Source organism: Schistocerca gregaria, chromosome 7 (genome assembly GCF_023897955.1).
Source record: "Schistocerca gregaria isolate iqSchGreg1 chromosome 7, iqSchGreg1.2, whole genome shotgun sequence".
NCBI classification, from domain to species: Eukaryota; Metazoa; Arthropoda; class Insecta; order Orthoptera; family Acrididae; genus Schistocerca; species Schistocerca gregaria.
In genome coordinates, this window is record NC_064926.1 from 78,057,666 (window position 1) to 78,083,986 (window position 26,321).

The following is a 26,321-nucleotide window of genomic DNA, read 5'->3' on the forward strand; positions in this document are numbered from 1 at the left end:
GCTCGGTGCGGACGATCGACCGATATAGGCGAAGGAGGACGGTTCCATCCGCTCCCCATGACATACCACTGAGACCACGGAGGACATTTAGAGAACGGGTACAGCGTGCAGCCAAATATGACATGTGGAGACCAGCTAAGTTTCCTGTCAAATGTAAGACCTACAAATTTTGTTGTCTCCACGAATGGGAGAGCAACAGGACCGAGTCGTAAGGACGGTGGGAGAAACTCTTTGTAGCGCCAGAAGTTAATACAGACCGTCTTCTCGGCAGAAAAACGGAAGCCATTGGCGACACTCCAGGAGTAAGACGGTCAAGAGAACGCTGAAGACAGCACTCCAGGAAACATGTACACTACGCGCTGCAATAGATGGTAAAATCGTCCACGAAAAAGGAGCCTGATACATCAGCTGGGAGGCAAGCCATTATTGGATTGATCACTATGGCGAAGACAGTGACACTCAAAACTGAGCAGTGTGGCACCCCATTCTCCTGGCGAAAAGTGTCTGACAGGATAGAACCCACACGTACCCTGAACTGTCGATCCATTAAAAAGGAACAAATAAAAAGAGGGAGGCGACCACGAAGGCCCCATGTATGCATGGTGCGGAGAACGCCCGCCCTCCAACAGGTGTCGTAAGCCTTCTCCAAATCAAAGAACACAGCCGCGGTCGGGCGCTTCCGCAAGAAATTATTCATAATGAAGGTAGACAAGGTAACCAGATGGTCAACAGCAGAGCGGCACCTACGAAATCCGCATTGTACATTGGTAAGTAGGTGTCGAGATTCAAGCAGCCAAACCAAAAGAGAGTTAACCATTCGCTCCATCACCTTACAGACACAGCTGGTAAGCGAGATGGGTCGATAACTGGGAGGCAAGTGCTTGTCCTTCCCCAGCTTAGGAATCGGTACAACAATAGACTCGCGCCAGCATGCTCGAACATGTCCCTCAATCCAGATGGGATTATAAGTACGAAGAAGGAAACCTTTACCCGCAAGAGAAAGGTTCTTCAGCATCTGAATATGAATAGAATCAGGCCCTGGAGTGGAGGACCGTGACCGGGCAAGCGCATTTTCGAGTTGGCTGGGAGTTCGAAGTACATAGGAAGGCTGCACGGGACGGTTCCTTCTTGAAGGCCCATGCATCTGACTTCTGGGTCTTCTTGGCAGAAGCTGATGAAGGTGCTTGTGTCTGAGGGGTGACGGGAGGAAGAGGAGACGTCGACCGCACAATCTTAGCACTGGCCGAAAGGACGACCATAGTGCTGAAGGTCAGATCGCATGTCTGCATCGCCACCTCCCCGGTAGTCCGAGGAGAGGTGAGGACATTACTGTATTTCCCCGTTGGGAGTAGCGTGGGCTTCCTACTAGCAAGTAGCTTGCGAGCAGCCGAGGTGGAGACTTTCTCTTTGACCCGAATTTCTTGGATACGGCATTCTTCCTTGTAGATGGGACAGTCGCGGGAGGACGCTGCATGGTCACCCTGACAGTTCACACAACAAGGAGACGGAGGTGGACAGTCGCCCTCATGGGCATCCCTGCCACAAGTGACACATTTAGCTGCATTAGAACAAGACTGGCGAGTGTGATTAAAATGCTGACACTGGTAGCAGCGCGTAGGTGTCGGGACATAGGGGCGAACAGAAATAACCTCGTAGCCCGCTTTGATGTGTGACGGCAGCTGAACACTATCAAAGGTCAAGAAAAGTGTCTGGGTCAGTACAAGGTCATTGTTGACCTTTTACATGACCCTATGGACAGCCGTCACGCCCTGCTCAGTGAGGAAAGACTGAATCTCCTCGTCAGTCAATCTGTCGAGTGATCTAGAATATACCACACCAAGAGACGAATTCAAAGTGTGGTGAGCCTCCACCCGGACAGGGAACGTGTACAGGAGTGTGGCCCAAAGCAGTTTTTGTGCCTGAAAGGCGCTCTCAGTTTCTAGTAACAATGTACCGTTACGCAACCTGGTACAAGACTTGACAGATCCGGCTATGGCATCTACGCCCTTCTGGATAACGAAAGGGTTGACAGAGGAAAAATCCTTTCCGTCCTCAGATCGAGAAACTACCAGGAATTGTGGGGCAGGCGGTAGTACTTTTGTCACTGATGGCCGGTCGAGTTTCCGTTTGTGGGCAGAAGTCGAGAGAGAAGAAGAAGAGAAATCCATTGCAGAGGAATCCCACATGATTGCCAGCATCTACGATGGCGCACTCCTTGCTTGTGAGGACCCTCTCAGAGGGCACTCCCGCCTTAGGTGAATGTTTCCACTTCAGGTCACACCTCCCGAGAAACAGACGGAGGGACCAATCGGCATGGTCAGAAGGTATCAGCTCAGGCAATCACCACTCGCTGGGCCTGGCCTTTACCAGGGGGTACATGCGTGCCTTACTTGTCTACCCAGAGCGGGGAATTACGCGTTACCCCGTCACCAGCTACACAGACTGTCTCAAATGCCGAGGCGGAGACCAGAGAAGTAAGACTGTGAGATGGAGAAGAACAAAGAAAGGAACCAATCAAAGGAAGGAAGGAAGAAACGAGAAGAAGTGAAAAACCAAAATGAACGCAAATATAGGTCGTGAAACCGTCCGTCTCCGGACGCAGGTGCTAACTACCCCCTTGAGGGGGAGGGACTCCTTTTAGTCGCCTCTTACGACAGGCAGGAATACCTCGGGCCTATTCTAACCCCCGGACCCACATGGAGGATTACTCACTTACTACTGGTTCTTTAAACTTTTTTTAAGTAGGCTTTCTCAGGATAGTATGCATCTATCTTGAAATGTCTCCTAGTTTAGATTTTTCGACATTTCCAGATCTCTCTCTAGGGGGCCGACATATTTGGGACTATTCATGCTGCCCTTCTTTGAGTATGATCAATATTCTCTGCTAGTCCTATTTGTATAGGTCCCATATATTTGAGCAGTATTCTAGGATGGGTCACATGAGAGTTTTATAGGACTCCATAGACTTATAGCATTTTTCAGATCCTACCAATGAACCTGCTTTACTTACGGAGCAGCCAACGTGATCATTCCACTTCATTTTGCTGCAAATTGTTACACCTAAGCTTTTGTATAACTTGTCCGAGTCCAACTGTGATTTGTGAATATTCAAGTTATAGGATACTATGTTTCTGCATTTTGTGAAGTTCACAATTTTACATTTCTGGAGAATTAGACCAAACTGTCCATATTTTCGCTTTGAAATCTATGCTGGTTGGCCTGGAAGTGGCAGTCATTTCATTTGCCAATAGTTTTGTCGATCACTTCTGCAAATTTTTTTAGATATGGTGTGACCTATGCTTTCTTCCAAATTACTGTGTACAGTCTGTCTGTCTGTGGGATCTGTGATATATTTTTATCTCACTGCTGTAGATCAAAAAACAGAATAACAACTTTATATCAAAGAACGATATACATAAATGATGAATATCTCTCACTATTTTTGCTATATCTGCTAGGTAAACATTCAAATAAAAACATTCCACAATGATAAGATTCTGACATGATCCACAAAACGTTCAAAACCACATATTCTGAGAAATATCAGTTTTATTAATTACAGAACATTAGTGTGTGACTATAGTTGAATTTCCTGAAAATTCTTCATACTGCCTTGGAACAATGAAAAAAATACTGTTTGTCTTAACAGGGATAGTGTCTTCCTATAGTGATTTGCTAATATTTTGAACACTTTTGAGATAACGTTCAGATTTGTGTGAATACATTCAACGTTTACATTTTTAGTTCTCAACTTTGGCTGGTAAGGTGAGAAATAAAAGTGAACTGAAGGTGCAACAGTACTGGAAGCTTTAAGAACACACATTTATGTCATTTCCAGTTTCAAGGAGAATAATGGTAAATAGGGAAACACTTTTGAAATTTCTTAACAAATCACTTCTGGTATGCATGCTACTATTAAAAATCCGTTACAGGCTCTGGCTTGCCTCAAACTGGTACTGCATTGGTATGTTCATGTGTGGTAGGGCAGGCTGCAAGGTCAATTCGCAAAAATCTGGCATCTGTCCACCACTTCTCTTGTCAAATATGGCCATGGACTTAGGTAGAGCACAAATCTGTTATTTGACTCATCAAAGCAACAAGCTGTTGGATAACTGAAGGGAGTAGCAGATGTTTCTACCAATAATTTCTGGATCCCAGTAATTGGACACCCTAGTTCCAAAGGCCCATGTGCGAATTTGTGGGATCTCTGGTAAAGACAAGTCTAAGTAACAGGTGCGGGGACACGGGAGGGGGGGGAGGGGGGGGGGGGGGGGAGGTGGTGTGTGTGAGCTTAACCTTAAGCTATGTATATAAACAGTCTCTGGACAGGATGTTGTTAACAAGAGAGATTCACCTTCGCATTTTAAAGTCAAGCTGGTCACAGAGACTACACCCCTGATTCATGAAGGACAGCCAATATGGCACCCTTACAAAAACCAAAGACAGAATGTACAATAGCACATCTACTATCAGTTATTTTAGTGTCACTCTCACAAGTTACATAGGAAACTACTGTATGTAAATAAAATTGCATCTTAACTGAGTTCCAAAAATAAAATATTTGATAATTTGATACACAGGCAGGTTCACAGCTGCTGTGAAAGTTAGCATATTTGCTATAAAATCTTCCCTTTATAGTAGGTAACCTCTAATTGAACAGGAGACAAATTTGATGAAAGAGACTGGTAGCCTCCAGCTGTATCTACACATCGTGTAAATGATATGGTGAAGTGTGCAGAGGAAATTTTTTTGTCTATTGATAATTTTATGATTTGGAGATCTTCCTACAGTTTCAAAACTGCAACTTCTCAATTGTAACTGTTATTTCCCAGACTGGAGGAATGGGCAAGAAAGAAAGGTTTTTACATTTTCTACAGAAAAAAAAAACAGTATTTGCCCATTTTTCCATGTCTGTAGTGACCTTACTGTAACACTTATTTTTTAATAACTGTCATTTTCCACATTAATGGTTCAGTGAGGTTCCTGTGCCTCATATTTGATGAAAGGCTTAAACAGGCATCACAGCTGTCAAACCTTAAGGTAAGAAACTCCGACATTTTAATGGACTTCAGCAGTTAGATCAAAAATGCAGACAGATCCAGCCAACAAAAGTTTATGTCTCATCCGAAAATGGTTGTGGTGCATCATTTAAGGTCGATTTACTTTGGTGATCAATTGTTACACGGTGCCATGGTAGCATCTTTTCAAACGATGGTGTGTTCCACAGTACATGGAATATCATCATGATGTATCACAATGAAAAGCACTGAAAGGGAACAGCAGGGTACAGAGGGACCATCTAACTCACAAAAATTCAGTATCAGGGAACTAACATTGGCAATAGTTGAATTTATTAAAATCCATAATTCATAATTTATATTCTAGACAAATGCCATCTGCTAAATTCCACACAATGCTGGGAAAAAATAGAAAAAAATAGAACAGGTTTTGCAGAAGAGGTTTTGCACAGAAATTTTAATGTTCTCAATTTAGCTACCTTTCTCAGCTTTAGGAAGCAAACATTGACAAAAATGAGATTCTTGGAATTTGTTTATGGGAGGTCAAACTAATAGTTGAACACGAGACTTGCCAATCAAGCTTCTTCTGATGCAGGTTCACTTAGTTTATATTCAAAGAGTATTAGATTACTCTAACAGCAGTTTAAAGAAAATGCTGCTTAACAGGTTGTCAGTTAGCATAGCAATTTCTAATAGGGAAGGACACTGATGATACTGAGTAAGTGTCCTGTCAGATGTTGTCATAGGCAGATGTCCCGTCTAAGAAAGCACATGTGTAAATCTTCATCTTGCCCAAATTTCTTTTTATTACCATTTTTTTATTTGAGTAGCTATTCAATGAAACCACCCACAACAGTCTTCCAGGTCTCAATTCAGATTTTTTTTAAATGAAAATACTAGTTCATGATTTATTTTTGGGGGAAAGAAGTGGAGAGGGAGTGGGAAGGATTCTAATTTGGTAATATCTCAATATCTCATTTGTAGAGTCACAGGTTATGCGGCTTTTTTGAGCATTTTATATACTATATTTTCTTTTTAATGTTTGAGAATGTATATGCAGGACAGAGAACCTGTATTTCGGTCACTTCTTCACCTCAAAAGGATTTTTGTCAACAGAAAATTCACTGGGCTGTTTACTGCCAAGATTCCAAAAACTGCCACAGTATCTGCGGTTGCAAGCCACAATGATACGTAGGTACCGGTCGTGATAATCATTGCTGTAGTCGCTGGCATCTATTTGAATACACAGAGTCACATGTCCATGTGAAGCCACATGTTTATTTCTCTGCTGATGGGTACTTAGGTGACCTCTCAGCCCCTAGACAGCCATTCCTGCTCCAGGTTAACAGCAACCTACATTTTGGATCATCACATCTGCACTGCTGTAGTTCCTCGCACGTTTGACGTGATCATCAGCCGCTGGACATTCATCAGCCACTCCTACACTTGGAGCTGCGTCTCAATACTGATAGTATTATACAGGCTCAGGTCTATTCTGTGTTTCTTCATCCATTTGTGTTTAGCGTTCCTTGACCAATAGACCTTGGCCTCATTTTAGAAATCTTACTAAATTAATGTTACCCAGTAGGAATGTAGAACGTATATAGATAGAAACTGATGTACATTATGAACTGTGTGATAACAGGTGTATTGAATATAAAAAGGCTAACATACATCTTTGTGATTGTACACAGAAATCAGTTATAAAAAATAAAGTAAATAAGAATACTCATCAGTTGGCCTTTTGGATTGCCAAGTCATAGGAGCACATGTCAGATGAATTCACTATAAAGTGCATGGCATACAGTTCATTAAACCACTTTCTAGCTATTTATTTACTGTTCCACTTTCAAACAATACATGCAAATCTTTTTGTGTGAGCTCTTTTTTCTCTTATTTTATTACAATACTCAGGACCATCACTCTCTATGTAAGGGGCACCAAAAAGATATTTTCACATTCGGAAGAGAAGGTTGGCGATTGAAATTTTGCAGAAAGATCTTGCAACAACACATCCCAACTCATTTATCATATCTGTGACACTCTCTCCCTCCTATTTCACATTAGTACAAAAAACTGCCTTCTTTGAACTGTTTCAATGTCCTCCGTCTGTCCCATCTAATGCAGACCCCGTATCATACAGCAGTACTCCAGAAGAGGATGGACATGCATAGTGTAAGCAATCTCTTTAGCAGACCTGTTGCATCTTCTCCGTGTTCTGCCAGTAAAACACAGTCTTTAGTTCACTTCCTCCACAATATTAACTATGTGATCATTCCACTTTCAATTATTCATAATTTTAATCCATAAGTATTTAGTTGAATTCACAGTCTTCGTATTTGTATGCTTTATCAAAATGTTTCCAATGTGATTATGGATGCATAATGGGAATTCACAAACTTTGAATGAGTATTAGGGAAGAACTGGATCTATATCCATGGGACATTCTATTAAAGAACTCAATAGGGGATTCAATATTCCAAAATCCACAGTATCAAAGAGTGTGCTGAGAATGCCAAATTTCTGGCATCACCTCTCACCACGGGTAATGCAGTTCCTGATGGCCTTCACTTAATGACAGGGAGCAGCGGCACATGCGTTGAGTTCTAAATGCTTACAGACAAGTAAAAACACATGAAACAACTGCAGAAATCAATGTGAGACATACGACAAACATATCAATTAGGGCAGTATGGCGAAATCTGGTGTTAATGGGCTACAGCAGCATATGACTGACTTAAGTGCCTTTGCTGACAGTGGATCATTTCCTGCAGCGCCTCTCCTAGGCTTGTAACCATATCAGTTGAACCCTAGATGATGGGTAAACTGTGGCCTGGTAACAGGTGTCCCAGTTTCAGTTGGTAAGAGCTGATGGTAGTGTTTTAGTATGATGCAGAATCCACAAAGCCATGGACCCACGTTGCCAACAAGGCACTGTGCAACCCGGTGCTGGCCCCATAATGGTGTGGGCTGTGTCTACATAGAATGATCTGGGTCCTCTGGTCCAAATGAACCGATAATTGACTGGAAATTATGATGTTTGGCTCGTTGGAGACCATTTGTAGCCATTCATGGGCTTCACGTTGCCAAACTGCATTGGAATTTTTATGGATGGCGATGTGCCATGTCGGAACATTCTGGATAATTCGAGTGAATGATCTGGCCACCCAGATCGTCCAACACAGATCCTATCTAACTTCTATGTGACAATTGAGAGGACAGTTCATGCACAAAATCCTGCACTGGCAACACTTTCACAATTATGAATGGCTACAGAGGCAGCATGGCTCGATTTTTCTGCAAGAGGCTTCCAACAACTTGTTGAGTCCATGCCGCACAGAGATGCTGCACTACGCCTGTAAAAAGGAGATATCTCCTAGCTTGTCACCTCAGTGTATTTAGGGTCAACTGCCACTTTTCACACCATACAGACATCTTGTCTAAATCATTTTGCAACTTGTTTTGATTATCTGGCGACTTTATTAGATGGTAAATAAAAGCACTGTCTGCAAAAAATTTAAGAAGGCCTCTTGGATTGTCTCTTAAAGTATTTATATGGTTTAGGAGCAGCAGAGGGTTCTTAATACTTCCTTGTGCAATGCTAGGTATCATTTCTGTTTCACTCTTCAACTTTCCATCAATTACAATGAACTGGGACCTTTCTGACAGGAAATCAGGAATCCAGTCTCACATTTGAGACAATACTCCATAGTCATGCAATTTGATTAGAAGCCACTTGCAAGGAATGGTCTCAAAAAAGCCTTCTGGAAACCTAGAAATGTGGAATCAATTTGAGATTCCAAGTGGATAGCACTCACTTAAAATGTTCAATTGTGTGTGAGTTTCTAAGGGACCAAACTGCTGAGATCATTTGTCCCTAGACTTACACACTTCTTAAAATAACTTATGCTAAGAATAACACCCACACCAATGCCCAAAGGACTTAAACCTCTGGTGGGAGGGGCCAGACAATCTGTGACATGGCACCTCTAACCACACGGCCACTCCGCGCAGCTAGCACTCATTAGTTTGTGTGAATGAAGAGCTAATTGTGTCACACAAACAATATTTTTTGAATCCCTGCCAACTGTGTGTCGATAAATCGCTTTCTTCTAGGTAATTCACAATGTCTGAACACAGTATAGGTTCCAATATCCTATTGCACATCAATGTTAGTGGTATACGTCTGTAAATCAGCAGACTAGTCCGATTTTCTTTCTTGAGTATTGGTGTGACCTTAGCTACTTTTCATCTTCAGGCTGTGTGTGATTGCCAAGCATGGAGTCATCATATAAACATACTCTGAAAGGAATGTAAGTGGTGCACAATCTGCACCGCCGTTATAAAGTGATTTAAGCTGCTTTGCACACCAATGTTATCTACTTCTACATTACTTGGCAGCAGTTCTTGATTTGAATTCTGAAACATTTACCTCATCATCTTTGGTGAAACAATTTTGGAAAACCATGTTTACTAACTTTGCTTCAGTGGCACAGTCATCAGTAACATTACCATTGCTATAGTGCAGTGAAAGTACTAATTGTGTCTTGTCACTAGTGTACTTTACACCCGTTCAGAATTTCTCAGGATTTTTTTGCCAGGTTTTGAGACAAGGTTTTGTTGGGAAAAGCATTCAAAGCATCCTCAATCAAATCCGCCTCAAGTTTGAAGCTTCCATAAAATGTCGCCAATCTTTGAGGTCTTGAGTTATTTTAAATCTGGCAGTTGAGTGGGCTCCTGAAGTAATTGTTCAAAATAATTTTCAGGAAAAGCATTCAATACAATTCTGGATAACTTTTATGCATACCACCGATTCTAGATGTGTATTTTGCCAACACTGGTAGACTGAAGCCATTGCCACACACAGCTAAATGGGTTGAATCTAAACATATCCAAGACTCACGTGATGCCGTTCAAAACCAAACAGTTGAAATGTGAGCAGATTAAGATTGTACACAACAACCAAGGTATAGAAGAAATTGACTCAGTCAAATTCTTAGGTTTAATGTAGATATAAAAATTTAAGCTGGCAGGCGCACATTGAATACCTGGCAAACAAACTGAGCAGCTTTGCATTTGCAATGCAAATAGTATCAACTGCAACTGACATGGACACACAAAAAGTAGCATATACAAGCTACTTCAAATCCATTATCAAGTACGGTATTGTTTTTTGGGGTAACTCAAACATTCAAACATAGTGCGGATACAAAAGAATATGAAATATGGGCACTGTAAATCACAAATAACCACGCACTGTAAATCACAAATAACCACGTTGACCATTATTTAGAAAACTTAAAATATTAACTCTGCCATCCTTATACATATATGAGATTATTATATTTTTGTACACTAGACATGAATTATTTGAGGGAAACCATTCTGCGCATTCTCATGATACCAGAAACAAAGAAAATTTTATGCACCCCATCCTTCACCTCAGACTGTATGCCCAGGGACCTCAACACATGGGAATGAAAATTTGTAATAAATTAAAAGGGAACAACCTGATGCAGATGAATTTAGGTTCACTTAAAAGAAAGCTATATGAGGTACTGACACTGAAGTGTTATTACTCAGTGGATGAATTCATGAGGGACAAGCTGGAAGTTTGAGCTGGGTACAATGTGTTACACGTTCCACGAAATAGCCTTATAGTGTTGTTATTTATTATAGTTCTATTATTTATCAATGTAAAAATCGTTGTAATTCTTTTATAAATTTTTGACACATCTCCTGTATTCAGACCAAACGGATTGCAAATGTATGTCATGAAATGAATAAAACATAACTCACAACACACACAACACATCTGATTTGCATTATGTATTTACAAGTACCATGTTAGATCTTCTATATTTGTATTGATATTAATGCAAAGCCCATATTCGTAGTATTAAAATTTAGTAACTTAACTGAGACTTTTTCAGTGTTTCAGAAAAAACAAAGTGACAGACTAATACTAATACACTTACTCAGGTTTGAACTCCACAGTTCCAAAAATACCTGACAAAAAATATTAAAATGAATATATTTACCTCAATTGTAATGCTGTTTGGACTTCTCTCTCTGAAGACGAAACCAAAATTTCTAGCAGCAGATACGAGTGCTGCTTCATCTGGAGACTGGGCTTGGTACTCTAATCTCCCTGCAAATAAATAAGCAAAGAACTTAATTCTAATTTTTTGTTGCCTATGTAGGACAGTGTCCACAGATCCCAACTTTTACTTGCCTTCGGCAACTAGTAAGATGTGGAGGCTGCAGTTCAGAATCACATAAGATAGTAACATGGGTTAAAGGGCACACATTACAAATTAAAATCAACAAAATGTACACAAGGAAGGCGGTGGAGGAAAGGACAAATAGACGAAGCAATTACAAGATTCCCAAGAAATTTTGCCCTTTTCTCTATGCCTCCATCATAGAGTCATAATTATTTGTTCCAATGGGAAAAATTAACTTGTGGAAACAATAAAATTACAAAAGACAAAATTGCTTCACAGTACTTACCTTCAGAACATGTAATTTTAAGCACCTTTAACAGACAGATGTAAAAATAGCTTAGCTTTGAGAAAACTCCTTTCCTTCCTCTGGGAGGAGACATTGGTACGTTGGAATAAATTAGCAATAGGGGTCAAGTCACTCAAACAGCTGGATAAGATGAATCGATGTGTTGCGAGTACATGAGGAAAGTAAGGTGATAGAAGGACATAGAGAAAAGAAGATAGATAAACAGGAAAGAAATGAGAATGAAATTTATACTGCAAGTGAGAACTAGGAGGAAAGCAGAACAAGAAATGGAGAAAAATGAAACAGGAAGGTTAGGGTAGGGGAGAAGACGGGAGGGGGGAGGGGGGGGGGGGGAAGAATGGAGAACCCATTCAAAAAGACAGAAAACAACTGAGTTGATAAATGAATTGATTGGAGTGCATGTTAACAGAGTTTAAGTCCACAAGAGTGACAGGATGTGAGGATATGTTGGAGAAAAATGTGACATCCCTGAAGTTCAAAAACAGCTAGTAGCAGATGAGAGGATCCAGAGCTCATGTTGGGCAGCAAGCACTAAGGTCCCTCAACTCACGCTATAGAGCATGCTCAGCAACTGAGTACTTAGCATTCCAAATATGGGCAGTAATTTTGTGCCCATTCAGTGACTCAAGTGAATACGAAAGGCAGAGAAACATCTAAAACTAAATATTTTGTTAACAAAGTAACATTCATTCACTGCGTGGAATTTTACGCAGGAATGATCACCATTAACTGGCTGAGTGCTTGAATAGATATAGAAGAACTGCCTAAACTTCAGAACACCCAAGACTTAGCTCTGCTCATGTTGCACAACATGACTCGTGGGACATGCGTGCCTTTTACTTAATACAAATTATTTAAATCTTCCCACCCAATATTAGTTTCCCTGAATGCACGCTGCGGGTGGGTGGGGGGGGTGGGGGGGGGTGGGGGCGCATGGTTTTAAGGGGGGGGGGGGGGGGGGCATGGTTTTAAATATCATCTCCTGATCCACTTTCCTCATACTTCTTAATGGCACTATTCATTTTACTTCTCATTTCTCACCCTGTCAATCCATTTTGTCACTTTGAGCCTTTAACTTCTCCGGCCTGAAACTGACTCAGAGCTTACCAAATTACTATCTTCGATCTTCTTCCATCTCTGAAACCTCACACTTCATTTTTGTCTCCCCTCATATAAAGAGTAGATATGTCCCTCTCATCAATGTGTGTGAGTAAGATGCTGGTCTTTTCTAACCTCCGCAAACCTAATCCTCTTTTCTCCCCAAAGAAGGAACCAGCGTTTCTGAAAGGTAGGGCAGTTTTCCTGCTGTTACAGCTACGTTCATTCTAAAAAATTTTAGAAGAACTAAACTTATACATTTTAAATAATTTTGAACACTATGATCCTATATTAAATCAACTATAGAACAAACAGCTGTACCCAATCACTTACTGAAATATTTACTTCTTTCTGTTACTGCTGATAACCTTCACATTAGTATGAGGAAAACCGATATTAAATTTCCCCATGCCAGCACTCAACAGCAAGACAGAAACAGAAAATAAGCTATTGCAGCAACCCCACAAATTTTAAAATGATCAGCTAGTAATAGTTTTCTCCACAAGACCTGCAGCACAAAAATGCCATCATGCCCAGAGCTTTGTTTAAAAATACTGGTTCTTTAATGCTAATTTGAATTCAATTCTGTACCCTTCACAACTCTTCCCTCTTACAAAAACACTGCCTTAGTCTCTGTATTACTTCTACTATCATGAGTATAGTGGACAATCGCTGAAATGACTCTTCTGCAATGCACTATATCTGAATTGTCAGTGTCATGAGGTGTAAACTCTCTGTGATAAAGATATTCTGTGCAAAGAAAATTAATTGGGTCAATGTTCAAACTTCACATCATAATCATTTACCGACATTTTTGGTGCTGAAACCCAGGAGGCAGCAACACAGGTGGAAACTTTCAGAATCGCGGTGATGTCAATAACAAGTCAAGTGAGTGCACACTGATTCCAAGCCACTACACAGTGACTCCACGGCGGGATATCTTTGCATGTAATGTGAAATGTGCACCTCCAGCTAAGTCAGTCCCACATTGTGGTCTTCTGTTTACCTGTATTTACTACCAAAACCTACTACATTACTGCCGGCATGCTTGTAATTGAAGTAACAATTGAGTAGAATGTAGGAGAATAATTGGTTGTTAGGAAACATAGTCGACCCCTAGTGAGAAGGTCAACACACTATCTTGCAGAGTACTATCACACATCATGGCCACGAATAATGAAACAGTAGACTGTCTCTCCAAGCTAAAACTTAGACAAGGAATGCATTGTTCCAATGCTGCTCACTTCAACAGACAAATTCATTTCATGACTTGAAGCATAGAAATGAGGTGGAAAATGTTTGAATTTTATATTTTTTTAAGGAGCATCAGTCAGAAATTTGATTATTTTTAATTTACTACTGCTTCAGATACTTCATAAACAGGTGCACCAACTGATATTAAAAGGGCTCCTTTCCACCAGTTATTGTGTATTTTATGAGATACTGAAAAATAGATTTTTATAGTGGCATCAATCAATGATTCCTGCCCTTTTAAAAAAGAAGAATCATGAGTTTTGACTCATGCTCCCTTGAAAATGAAGCTTTGGTGGCAGCACAAACTGATGTTGCAAATCCACAATGCTTTCTAATCACACGACTAGATGGTGTCATTGACAGTGTTGACAAACAATATGCTGCAACAGTGGGGATTTGATTGTTCTCCGTTTTCCATACCGTGAAATGTGCATCGTATTATATGTTGCCTTTAGCATCTACCGAGTATTTCACCAAACAATGTGTGCTTCAAAAGCGACAATAATATTGGAGAGTAAGGCCATAATTAGAAAAAGTGAAAGAAAGTTAATCAACCAGAATGTAATAAAGCCAATGAAATAAAATCTGCAATGATGTGAGGTGAAACATATGTGAATCACAGAGGGGCAAGTATTCCAGCAAAAAAGGTGGGATTCACTTGCAAATAAGTAGCTACTTTTTTATTGCCTCAGACACAGCCAACCGATTCAGCTCAGATTTGGCAGGTCGCTTGTGTACAACCTAAACCGAAGGAATCTAAGATAGTTTGGGTCAACACTCCTGCGTTTTTTAGAAAATCATCCATAAAGGTTATGACAAGCAATCGACTCAAAATTGGAGGGACCGATAGATAATTGTAATAATTGTAAATAGAGCATGTTTCATCATCAGGTAAGGGGTCTGAAAACGCTTACTTTTCCAGAAATCAAGGTAAGAAACTTTTACAACTGCCGCTTCTATACCCACATGGTAAACGCTTCTCGCCAACAGCACCGGAACAGTAGCTCAGCATGTTCGGTCAGAGAGCTAGTTGGCCTCTGTAATAAGAAAATTGAGTGGAAGGAACAACATACAAACTTCAACGGATGTCATGCGACGTCCGGGGGGGGGGGGGGGGGGGGCGGCAAAAAAAAAAAAATTATATATATATATATATATATATATATATATATATATATTAATTATATTTTAATAAAAATTAAATTTTATATATTAAAACAAAGATTCCAAGACTTACCAAGCGGAAAAAGCGCCGGTAGACAGGCACAATAAAATAACACACAAACACGCACATAAAATTTCTAGCTTTTGCAACCAACGGTTGCTTCTTTACCCTAGGGCGCACGCGCACTATATATATATATATATATAAAGGCAAAGAGTTTCGGCAGAGATGTCAGTCGAGGCGGAAGTGCATCATTCAACATCATCTTTGCCTCTGCACTGTATATGTATGGACGGGTGTGTGTGTGTGTGTGTGTGTGTGTGTGTGTGTGTGTGTGTGTGCGCGCGCGAGTATATACCTATCCTTTTTTCCCCCTAGGGTAAGTCTTTCCGCTCCCAGGATTGGAATGACTCCTTAGCCTCTCCCTTAAAACCCACATCCTTTAGTCTTTCCCTCTCCTTCCCTCTTTCCTGAAGAAGCAACCGTTGGTTGCGAAAGCTAGAAATTTTGTGTGCGTGTTTGTGTGTTTTATTTATTGTGCCTGTCTACCGGCGCTTTCCCACTTGGTAAGTCTTGGAATCTTTGTTTTAATATATTTTTCCCATGTGGAAGTTTCTTTCTATATATATAATAGAGAGACAAACACACGCAGGATTTCTAGCTTTCGCAACCGATGGTTGCTTCTTCAGGAAGGAGGAGGGAAGGAGGGGAAAGAAGAAAGGATGTGGGTTTTAAGGGGGTAAGGAGTCATTCAAATCCCGCGACCGGAAAGACTTACCTGAGGGGGAAAAAAGGACAGGTGTACACTCACGTACACACACACACACACACACACACACACACACACACACACACACACACACACACACACACATATATATATATCCATCCGCACACACACAGACACAAGCTCATTCCTGAAGAAGCAACCGTCGGTTGCGAAAGCTAGAAATTCTGTGTGTGTGTGTTTTATTTATTGTGCCTGTCTACCAGCGCTTTCCCGCTTGGTAAGTCTTGGAATCTTTGTTTTTAATATATTTTTCCCATATGGAAGTTTCTTTCTAATATATACAACGGCCTATGTAACTTGCCAAATCTCGAAGAAACCTAGCGGATGTTGTTCTCTTTCCATTTGTATTTTTCCATATCTCAGTCAACAGGGATAGGAGGGTTAATAAGGTAAGTAAATTAATAAGGAATGATGATAATAAGGTAGGCAAATAGATTTCTTGAACCTCTTGTGATAGTAAACAACTAAAATGTTACGTGTCCTCACTTTTCTTCGAATAACTTGATCGATGGTACTTGTCATATAAACATTCAAAACAAATATATACACGGCACCAAGAACATCTAATGAATGCAATCTTTCGACAGCTACACTGTTCCTTCTGAAGAATCGGCGAAAAACAAATTTGGTTTACATTTAAAAATATGTCTTTTTCGGGAATTAATTTTGATGTCTACCATGCATACGACATCACTGCCTGAAAAATCGTTGCTGAAAGTTGGTTATGAATTATGCTGTGAATAGTTATTGCATCCGTGCGGTTGTGCAATTCCCGCTGGGTTTCCAGAAGCTCACCGCAATCCTGAAGCCTGGAAATGAAGTTTTTAACCTGGCGATAGAAATAAACATCACACGGCTGGCACACAGGTGTGCAGTTTGGCGGTATTACTTTTACTGTGCATGTTGACTGACCCTCACCATCCATAAACATTGTGTCATATATTGTTGTATTAATTTGTGCACTCCAGGAATTGAATATTAGACAAAACTTGTTATCAGAAACGTATGGTTTTGAAACATTCTCAAGAAATGTTCTGTAAATCGCATTCATCAGCTTCCTGGATTTGGAGCACGTAACATAAATATTTTTCAACGAGTCGATTAAACAATTGACCTCTTCTATAAACTGAGGACCAAATGTAACACTGTTTCTTATAAACACAGGAAAACCTTAAGCAACACTTTTACAGAGGCTGTGATGGCATATTGGGCCGTGTATGAATGTGTTAGTTTGTTTTTACTACCAACTGCGACAAGGGTTCGTTTTTCTCCTGTATGCGATAACGTGCGTCGAATGTTCACCCGACACTCGCATCCTATTTGATCGGTGTTGATCACGTAATCACGATTAAAACCGGCCATAAGTGACACCATTTCTGTGCCACCACTTTCTGTATATCTTTTATATTTTGTACCTCCTCATGGGAGACATATTTAGTGACGTGCCATTGACGAATTTTATACTCTGATTTGAAATTTCTTGCCCAAAATAATGATGCAGCAAACGTAAAATTATTGTTGGCTGTATATTGAAGCGCTGCACCTGCAGCCCACTCCTGAAGTATTCTCTTTTTTACATCCTCTTTATGACAACGAGTATTCGACAAATCGGTCGTATGTCCACTTATTTATCGCCTGATATTTGTCATATCTTGTCCCTCCTTTAAGGATATCACTTTCCCACAATTTCAAGTCCTCCTTCCTTGTCAAGGCTGTTGTTGCTCCACTCTTTTGCAGTGTTTGTAAGATCCAGTTTGGACGATTCCTGGCTAGTGTTACCGACTTTACTCTTACTTCAAGGGGTATAGCACCGTAGTTCAATTGTTTAGTAACCGGTTCGTAATACTCATCGAGAACGGATGAAGCACATATTCCCAGTGACGTGGAGATTTCCGAAGTGTTATGACCATTTTGCGATTCACTATTCAGGATATCTTCCACTGGATCACCTTCTGCTTAGTCTTCATTGCATAGTACTTCGGTATCTACAAAAGCCGGCCGATGTGGCCGAGCGGTTCTAGGCGCTACAGTCTGGAATTGCGTCACCGCTACGGTCGCAGGTTCTAATCCTGCCTCAGGCATGGGTGTTTGTGATGTCCTTAGGTTAGTTAGGTTTAAGTAGTTCTAAGTTCTAGGGGACTGATGACCTCAGAAGTCAAGTCCCATAGTGCTCAGAGCCATTTGAACCATATCAACAATTGTAATTTCATTCGTCATCTCCAAAAATTGCTCGATAATAGCCGCTCCCATCGGTCTGAAACTTCGAGAAACAGAACTGCCTGCTTCCTGTAGTGCATTGTAGTGTCTTCCAACACTTCTACAAACCAAAACACAGCGTGGGTGACTTCCCGCTTGCCATCGTCAGTGAGTGGCTCCCAACTATATATTACAGCGCTAGTTGAAGGATGTACATCCTCCATTATTCAGATTATGCACCTGAAAGATATGACACAACAAACAATAACTAGTTACTATGGCATAAACAGATGAGCTAATTACTACAAACTACATACTGTACTTGTCATATGTTACCTACGGAAGAATAGTATATTCATTCACAAAGCGTATTTCATTCAGCGCATTAACGGTGGAAAAATCACTACCTTATCCGCGAGGTTTGCGATAGCCTAATGACGGAAAACAACTCTTTCCTATTGACTTCTATAAGGCTCGTGCTGGACACCTTCACCCATCCAGGTTCGCTACTACGCTATGACGAAGAGGCAACCGGAACAACATAACTCTCCCCGCATGCATTCTGTCCCATTCCTCGCTGTCAACAAGCCTCTCGCGGTTGGCTATCTGTGATCCCTCGTGAGGAATCCGCAGCACTCTTACTCAGAGTTGTTTTCATGTGACAAGGCTTAAAAGTTTAATACTTTACTAACTCACATCATTTGGTAAATTAGTTTGCCTACCTTACTGTTATCATTCCTTATTGATTTACTTACCTTATTAACCCTCCTACCCCTATCAATTGAGATATGGAAAAAAACAAACGAAAAGACTAACATGCGCTACGTTTCTTACACATTCTAACACTGGTTTTCCAATTCCCAGCCAATTACCTTGGCCGTTGTGCTATCGGCGCTGTCTGCGAAAAGCGTTTACCATGTGGGTAGAGAAGTGGCAGTTGTAGAAGTTCCTTTCCTCGATTTCTGGAAAAATTTGCGTTTGCGGACCCCAATACTGATGATACAAAATGCTCTATTTACAATTGTCTATCAATCCCTCCAATTTTGAGCCGATTTCTCGCGGAGGTGTTGATCCAAAATATCTTAGATTCCTTCATTTTAGGTTGTACACAAGTGACCTGCCAAATCTGAGCCAACTCGATTGGCCGTGTCTGAGGCCTACCCCTTGTTAGTAAATTAATAACATGAGGGTTGCCCAGAAATTAATGCATCACACTTCTTTCTTCAACAATTCTTTATTGAACATAATGAGAATTACACACACGAAAGAATGGTGTTTTATCTGCATGTAATCTCCATCCCATTCTATGGTCTTCCTCCAGCACAAAACAAGGGCATGTATGGTTCCTCGGTACCAATCCTTGTCCCGGTGGTGGAGCCAGGGCTTCACTACGTGAATTACTTCCCCATCGTCCTCAAAATGTCTTCCACTAACGGCATCCTTTTATGGCCCAAACAAATGGAAGTCAGAAGGGGCTAGGTCAGGTGTGTCAGCCATGGATGGTCTCATCTACCGCTGCAAATCATGGAGCTCCGCCGAACTGCCTTCCAATGACCTCACCCTCTGTGCCCAGCAAATCACTGTACTTCTGTCAACAGCAGATGCTCCATAGACTTTGCAGAAGTGTTTGTGAATGTTCCCCGCAGTTTCTTTCTCTGCAGTGAGAAATTCAATGGCGACACATTGCTTGTAATATACATCACCTACAGATGCCATTTTGAAACTGCCCTGCAGCTACGCTACCAGTCAGAAGTGACAGCAACTTGGCAGGCTCACTCAGGACACTTCATATAACACATACGTTGCATTTTGCATTCATAGCATTGTTTTTGGTTGAGCAAAAAAATGTGGTGCGTTACTTTCTGGGCAACTCTCAAATATTAGGCCACCTAAATCCTAGCTATAACTTCCAATGTTTCTAAAATCTTATTTTGTAACCAAATCACATGATACCAATATTATCTGATGAACGTTTGCTCACTGAAAAGCACACTGTGTAGAGAGAGTGTGAATGATTTAATGTTTCTTTGTTATCAGCATGTGTCCTTTATTTTTGTGTGTACTATGTTTTTATTTAGATGACACGGATGTTCAATGTACAACACATTTTTTAAGTTCCAGTCTTCTGCGCAGGGTCTGCTATTGTGAATTCAGACCATTTTTAACCAGTAGCATTTACTACAACAAATCTCAGTAATATAGTTTTACAGGAGTATTCTACACAAAGCACTTCCAGATAATGAAAATCTGTTACATTGCTAGCAGAACACCTGGAGACAAGAGAGAAAGGCATATTCCACACAGCCTACTAACAGCGGTGGATGATTTGCTGCAAGATAATATACCATCCTTTCTGTGGAAAGAATCCCATTATGTAGGTAGGTCAACAAGATACTGCTTAAGTGCCAACCTCAACATCAAGGTGATGTGGAAATTATTCCTTGAAAAACACCCTTGAGAAAAAGTAAATTATAATTTTTACTGGACATCCTCCAGGAACAATTTTATTTATAAATTTGAGAAGTTTGTTGCACATGTGAGAAGCTAAATGTAAGTCTCCACGATTAAATGATAGAGCAAGGGCAGAGCTGTGATTGAGCTGGTTCTTCATAAGTAGAGGAGCAGGAAATTTTACATTGCTCTTCAACATGAAGAATCTGAAGCAGAGATATTAGAAGACGAAATTCTTTCTTCTCTGTCAATTTTGTGCAGAAGGTCTTCCTACCAAAACTTCCAGCGTAAGATGCACTTTATTTAAGGCAACTTACTGTTAATGTGTTTTACATACACAATGTAAAGACTGACAAAAGCACAATGTAAGTCTACCATGAAGGTAAAGGAAAGGAAAGTCCTAATGAAGTGTCCTCATTCATAAATGGTTACATAAGGGATATTCCCACGAGAATACAGCGAACATATCTTTTCAAACAACTGCTAAGCTCAAAATAAGAATCATACCCTCAACAAATATCTGTTGTAAGTAAACAATTCTGGGAGATTCAACAAAATTCAACAATACTTTCCAGTGAGGGAGCACAGTTTTCTGCTTGAGATAGAGGTTTTGGCATTATAAAAAAGAACCTAAGGACAGACTTTTACTGTGCACCATGCTACAGAGGTGGTTCTTACAAGTCTGAAAGAAGGTAAATTTCTTATTAAAGAAACTGGTGCTACTGAGATATTAAAGTCATGGTGGTCACTGTGTAACAGAATGACCAGAATTTCTATAGAAACTAAGAGTGGGAAACAAGGAAAGGTGACTTATCAGCACTTTTTCACATTTTAATTTTGATGGTACCAGATCGGGTTGTGTTAGAGCTTCTACAATAATCAAAGGACTTACGAGTCACACTTTTCTTCTGGAACTCCATCATGGTCCACTGACTGCACTAAATAAACTAGGTTACTCATCAGAAAAGGTTCCAAGTAAGTTCAGTAAAATAAAAAGACTTGGAAAAATTGCAATGTAATCTGCCTGAAGAACACAATTATCTATGAAGAAATTCTGAGCTGCCTGTCACAAAAAACAACCAAGACAAAGAGTAAATGGACTATGAAATATCAAATTTTGTTGTAGAATTGTGTATAACAATTGTAAAATGTAGAACTGTAAATTTTATATGGTTTGGTTTAATGGTAAAGATAACATGCACAAGTAGTATATAATTTATGATTTTTTTTAAGGCACCAGTTTCCAGCTTTTTAACAAAATTACTTTACTTTAATATTACACTAGCTATCCAATCTTTCATCAAACAATCACATTTGCATCATATTAAATAAAGAAATAATGAAATATGCCAATAAGTAGTTATTTTAGGATTTAAACAGTTTTTTTATTTCCCACATATATGTGTTAGTTGATTGAAGCCTATTTAAAAATATATTATTTGTTTGTAGTTGCAGGAGAGTTAAGTTATTTGATGACCTTGGATTACACTATTCAAGACTTACTTGCTGGAGTAGAGTATGAAGGTGGTGCTTCAGCACTAGAGCAGTACATAAACTTGATGAAAAGAGAAATCCTAAAAGCAAAACACAATATTGAGGAAAGAATTTCTGAAATCACGGCTGTCAGGATGACTTTGGGGTTTTCTATGTAATCATGTAACATAGTTTGATTACCACAGATTAAGCTAGGACCAGTCTCTAGTAACACTGAGCATTAGGCTCACTTCTGGGAACAATCTGAATCTTCCACTGACGCAGATCCAAATTTGTCAATTGTCAATATACACAAGTTTCTTAGAGCCTATCTTAAAGGGGAATTCATGAGTTTGGTGGAAGGAACTGCTGTAACTGCAGCTTCCTTCGAGTGATGGTGACAAAGGCCGAATTATTGAGGCACATCTTGATTATCTGGAAGCCATCCCGCATCTATCATCTGATTCCACATAGCTTAAAACTTAGCATTTATTGGATGTAAAAAACACACATCCTGGCTGTACAGATGCTAGGGGAGAAAGTAGAACCTAATAGTCGAGTGCTAGTTCCTAAAATATTTTGTGCTTTCCCAGAGGACATAATTATGTCGGTGCTGGACAATCTATACTAAAAGAGTACTATTGTCAGAAGGGAACATTCTGAAACTAATGTAAGTCTTGTCAGAACAGGTAGATGGGTGCTAACAACACAAAAGCATTCAAGGGGAAGCTCTTACATTAACTAGCATTGTACCGCCTACATTAGCCTTCAGTGTTTACTCTAAGCCAGGACGAAAGTACGTAAGTCAGTACAGACGGTACAACTCACCTGTGTGTTTTGTAAGCACTGTGCTCATTGGGCTCAAGATTGTGAGGCAGTAAAGAATGTTCACGATCACCTCAAGATTGTGAGACAGTAAAGAATGTTCATGATCACCTCAATATTTTGAGTTCGAATAATAGAAGGTTTCTTTGCCTAAACACTTTCAGCACTATGCCCATACATCATGCAGGCATGCACATTTAGACCATGCAGATGTCGTCTGCATCTTGTACGGGTGCATCTTTTCCATTCGCTGAAACTTTTTTTGCCCGCATGCTACATGACTGCAAGCTATAGGGTAGAAATAATAGATAGCCTGCTAGATCCAGCAGGAGTTGATCTGCAAGTGTGCATTTACTGAACATGTTGTAGGAATAGCGGAAGACACTCGCTATCAGAACTGTCATCAAGAGCAGAAAGGGCCTACCAACAACCTAGGTCTCTGCATTTTCAAAAAGAGGTATAACATGAACAATAAAGCTAAACATTATAATAAATCTAACATGAACTAGACTTGTGAAGACTGTGTTGGCAAACTAACCAGCTATTACTCACTTGCAAGAAAAACAATGAATTGGTGGAAAACACTTTTCTTTCACATTTCCCTAATGTCTACTGTGAATAGTTTTATTTTGCACAAGGATAACACCAAGCAAAATATATCTTGTGGAATTTATAAAAAAAAAAATGTTAACGTGGACTATGTAGCTGCAGCTGACAAAGACAAGAAAGAAAGAAACTAACAAGTAGGTCAGGAAAGAAAGCAGATGGTGGTTCGAAGGCCACTGTGTTCAACTTCACATACCCACAAACACTCAACTATTAGATTCTACGTTCTCCCCTAGCATCTGTACAGCCTGGGTGTGCTTTTTACATCCAATAAATGTTAAGTTGTAAGCTCTGGGGAATCGGGTGATAGATGCGGGATGGCTTCCAGATAATCAAGATGCGCCTCAATAATTCGGCCTTTGTCACCATCACTCTAAGGAAGCCGCAGTTACAGCAGTTCCTTCTACCATTTGAAGAAGTAAATTATGTGTAAATTACATGTAATCATTTTTTGTCATAAAATATGAAATATATATACCAGTGCTGATGTGAAGATATGCAAGCTTATTCCCTAATCGGTAACTTAAGGGTTTAAAATGATGCTCAATGTGTGCTGCTAAGATGCTTCACTGTTGTGTAATTATTCTTTAAATTTTATAGAAAACTGGCAGTTCACCTTCACAATTGAAGACAAGGGATAAGAGTGTAGAATGTGTTGACCAAGGCCATACAGCAAAAGACTGATGGAAGAAAGGAAAAGCATTTTGCCTCTTTTGCAAGTAATTGTAATCATAAGCCAGTTTGTACAAATTTGGAACACTCTACTGTATCAGTTCCTCTTGTTGAACACAGTTCCGTCAGCAATGCGAACACTGAGTATCTAAGACACACACAGCCCACATGTATGCAATAGGGCCCAATGGAGGAGTAAAGACTCTCACACTGTGTTCTATAGCGTAGCAGCAAGTCTAGTTTTATTTGAACATCACTGGTCGATAAGTTAAAACTAGAATTCACTGCAACCCACCCACTGAAAATCGAAATATTCGAGTCTTCATTCGCTACAACACACTCTCGACGTCTGGTCTGACTGGCATTGAGAAGTGCATGGAGCCGTGCCGATTTAAGGTTACTGCATTTGAGAGTTTTCATTCCTTTCTAAGACACCTGTAGGTACCTAAAGAATTCAAAATAAAACACATTACTAATCTGCAAATGGTTGATCTAGTAGAAGGATACAACGATCTTCCCATCGAGTTACTAATCAGAGCAGATCATTAGTGGAGAACTGTTAAGGACGCAGCACCAATAAATGTCTCTCAATCACTGGCCTTACTGCCTTTGAAATACGGATGGATTCTTGGTGCAAACTGCTTAAGAATTTCTGAAGACTGAACTGTCATTAACCTAATCAACCTGCTGTGTAATCAAGGATCTGACAGTGTGTCACGATTTTTGGGATTTATAGGCAGTAGGGATATGTGACAATTAAGATCGAGCAAAGAGTATAAAAGATTCAGAATGTTGAGGAATTTCACACTTCCTACTCTGTCAAGGATCAACAAAGAGTAGTTTATCTTCCACAAACACTAGGGGGTCATTCTTCCAAATATCCTCACTAATGGTGAAAAATTTCCACTTACGTTGCAGAGACATCTGGATGAGAATGATGCCCTTCATGTCATGTATGAGATTCAGATGTCTAACTACATCCAAAACAAACAAGTCAAACTAGCCCCACCCCAGAATTCGAACAACTCCTTTCATTTGCCTCATTGAATAGTAAGGAGGGAAAAACATGGAAGCACAAAATAGCAAATCGTATTCAACGAAGCACAAAACAACGAATCGTATTCAACGCACCTTCATGTGAAAAGGGCTCCTCTTACTTAATGATACCTTAGAAAATAGACCTAACCTGCTTTTTGAAGTAAACACAGTGCTCAATACTCTTGCTTTATCAAATGTGACATTTTGCCACTTTCACAGTTATTAGCCGAGCATTTTTACAGTTAGTCCTCCATCCAGATGACAGAGAGCTGACCATATTCTTCTGGTGAAGTGACAATGCGCACGGCATACATGAAGCATATGGCAACTGAAGGGCAGCTATGTATTAATTTAAAAGACTTCCCTTTTGGCAAAAATGTAGTCTGTACTTATGTTCAGTGGCTCAGAGAGAAGTCAAGCACGTATGCATCACAATTTCCTACCGCAAGTTCCTTGTTAGATCACAATACTTGCATGCAAACATTTTCAGGAGGTGCTGCAGATGAGAATGGACTGATAACTCTTATTACAAACTGACCATACTCATGAATCAAATTAAACTGTGGGCAACAAACTCCCAGCAGTTAAATGCAATATTAAATCTGAAGGACGAGAGCTCACAAAAACTTCGTATGTGTTGGGAGTTTGCTCGAACACAGCAGACAATATGTTCTGTATGGGCCAACACCAAGTTATTGGCAAAATACCTCTGACTCTGGCCTTCGAAATGAGCTTACTACAAGCAACCACTAGTTGCTATGACCCTCTGGGCTTAGTAAACTATAACCATAATACTAAAGATTTCAACTCTTGTCTCAGCTTCTTGCCGTCTGTTGGCATACTTTGATCTCTATGGCTTACTTCAATCTCAGAACTTCCAAAACTATCACACATTTACGTAAAAAGGTGGGTATAAGATTCCAGGACCACAGTCACTGAAGTCTTTTTGTGATGCTTCAGAGGAAGCATACAACGTAGTCTTGTATATTAGGTCAACTGCTAGTAGTAAGTCCCTTGTTCAATTACGGTGTAGTAAAAGTAGACAATACCCACAAAAAGTATTATGTTGCCATAACTGGAACTACACACAGTATTGATAGGAACATGACTTCTACATTACTACTGCAAGGCTACCAATCAGATGTGAGCAAGGCAATTCTTTAGATTGACTCCATGATAACACACTTGCATGGATAAATGG

General features: G+C 40.1%; 1 protein-coding gene across 1 annotated transcript in view; it reads right to left on the bottom strand.

Moving 5' to 3' along the window:
- The window catches only part of LOC126281290 (phospholipid-transporting ATPase ID), a 1,237,896-nt gene that overhangs the window by 882,660 nt on the left and 328,915 nt on the right, over nucleotides 1-26,321 (bottom strand). Inside the window, 1 exon segment of the mRNA XM_049980113.1 lies at nucleotides 11,060-11,169. Within this exon segment, the coding sequence (XP_049836070.1) occupies nucleotides 11,060-11,169 (110 nt within the window).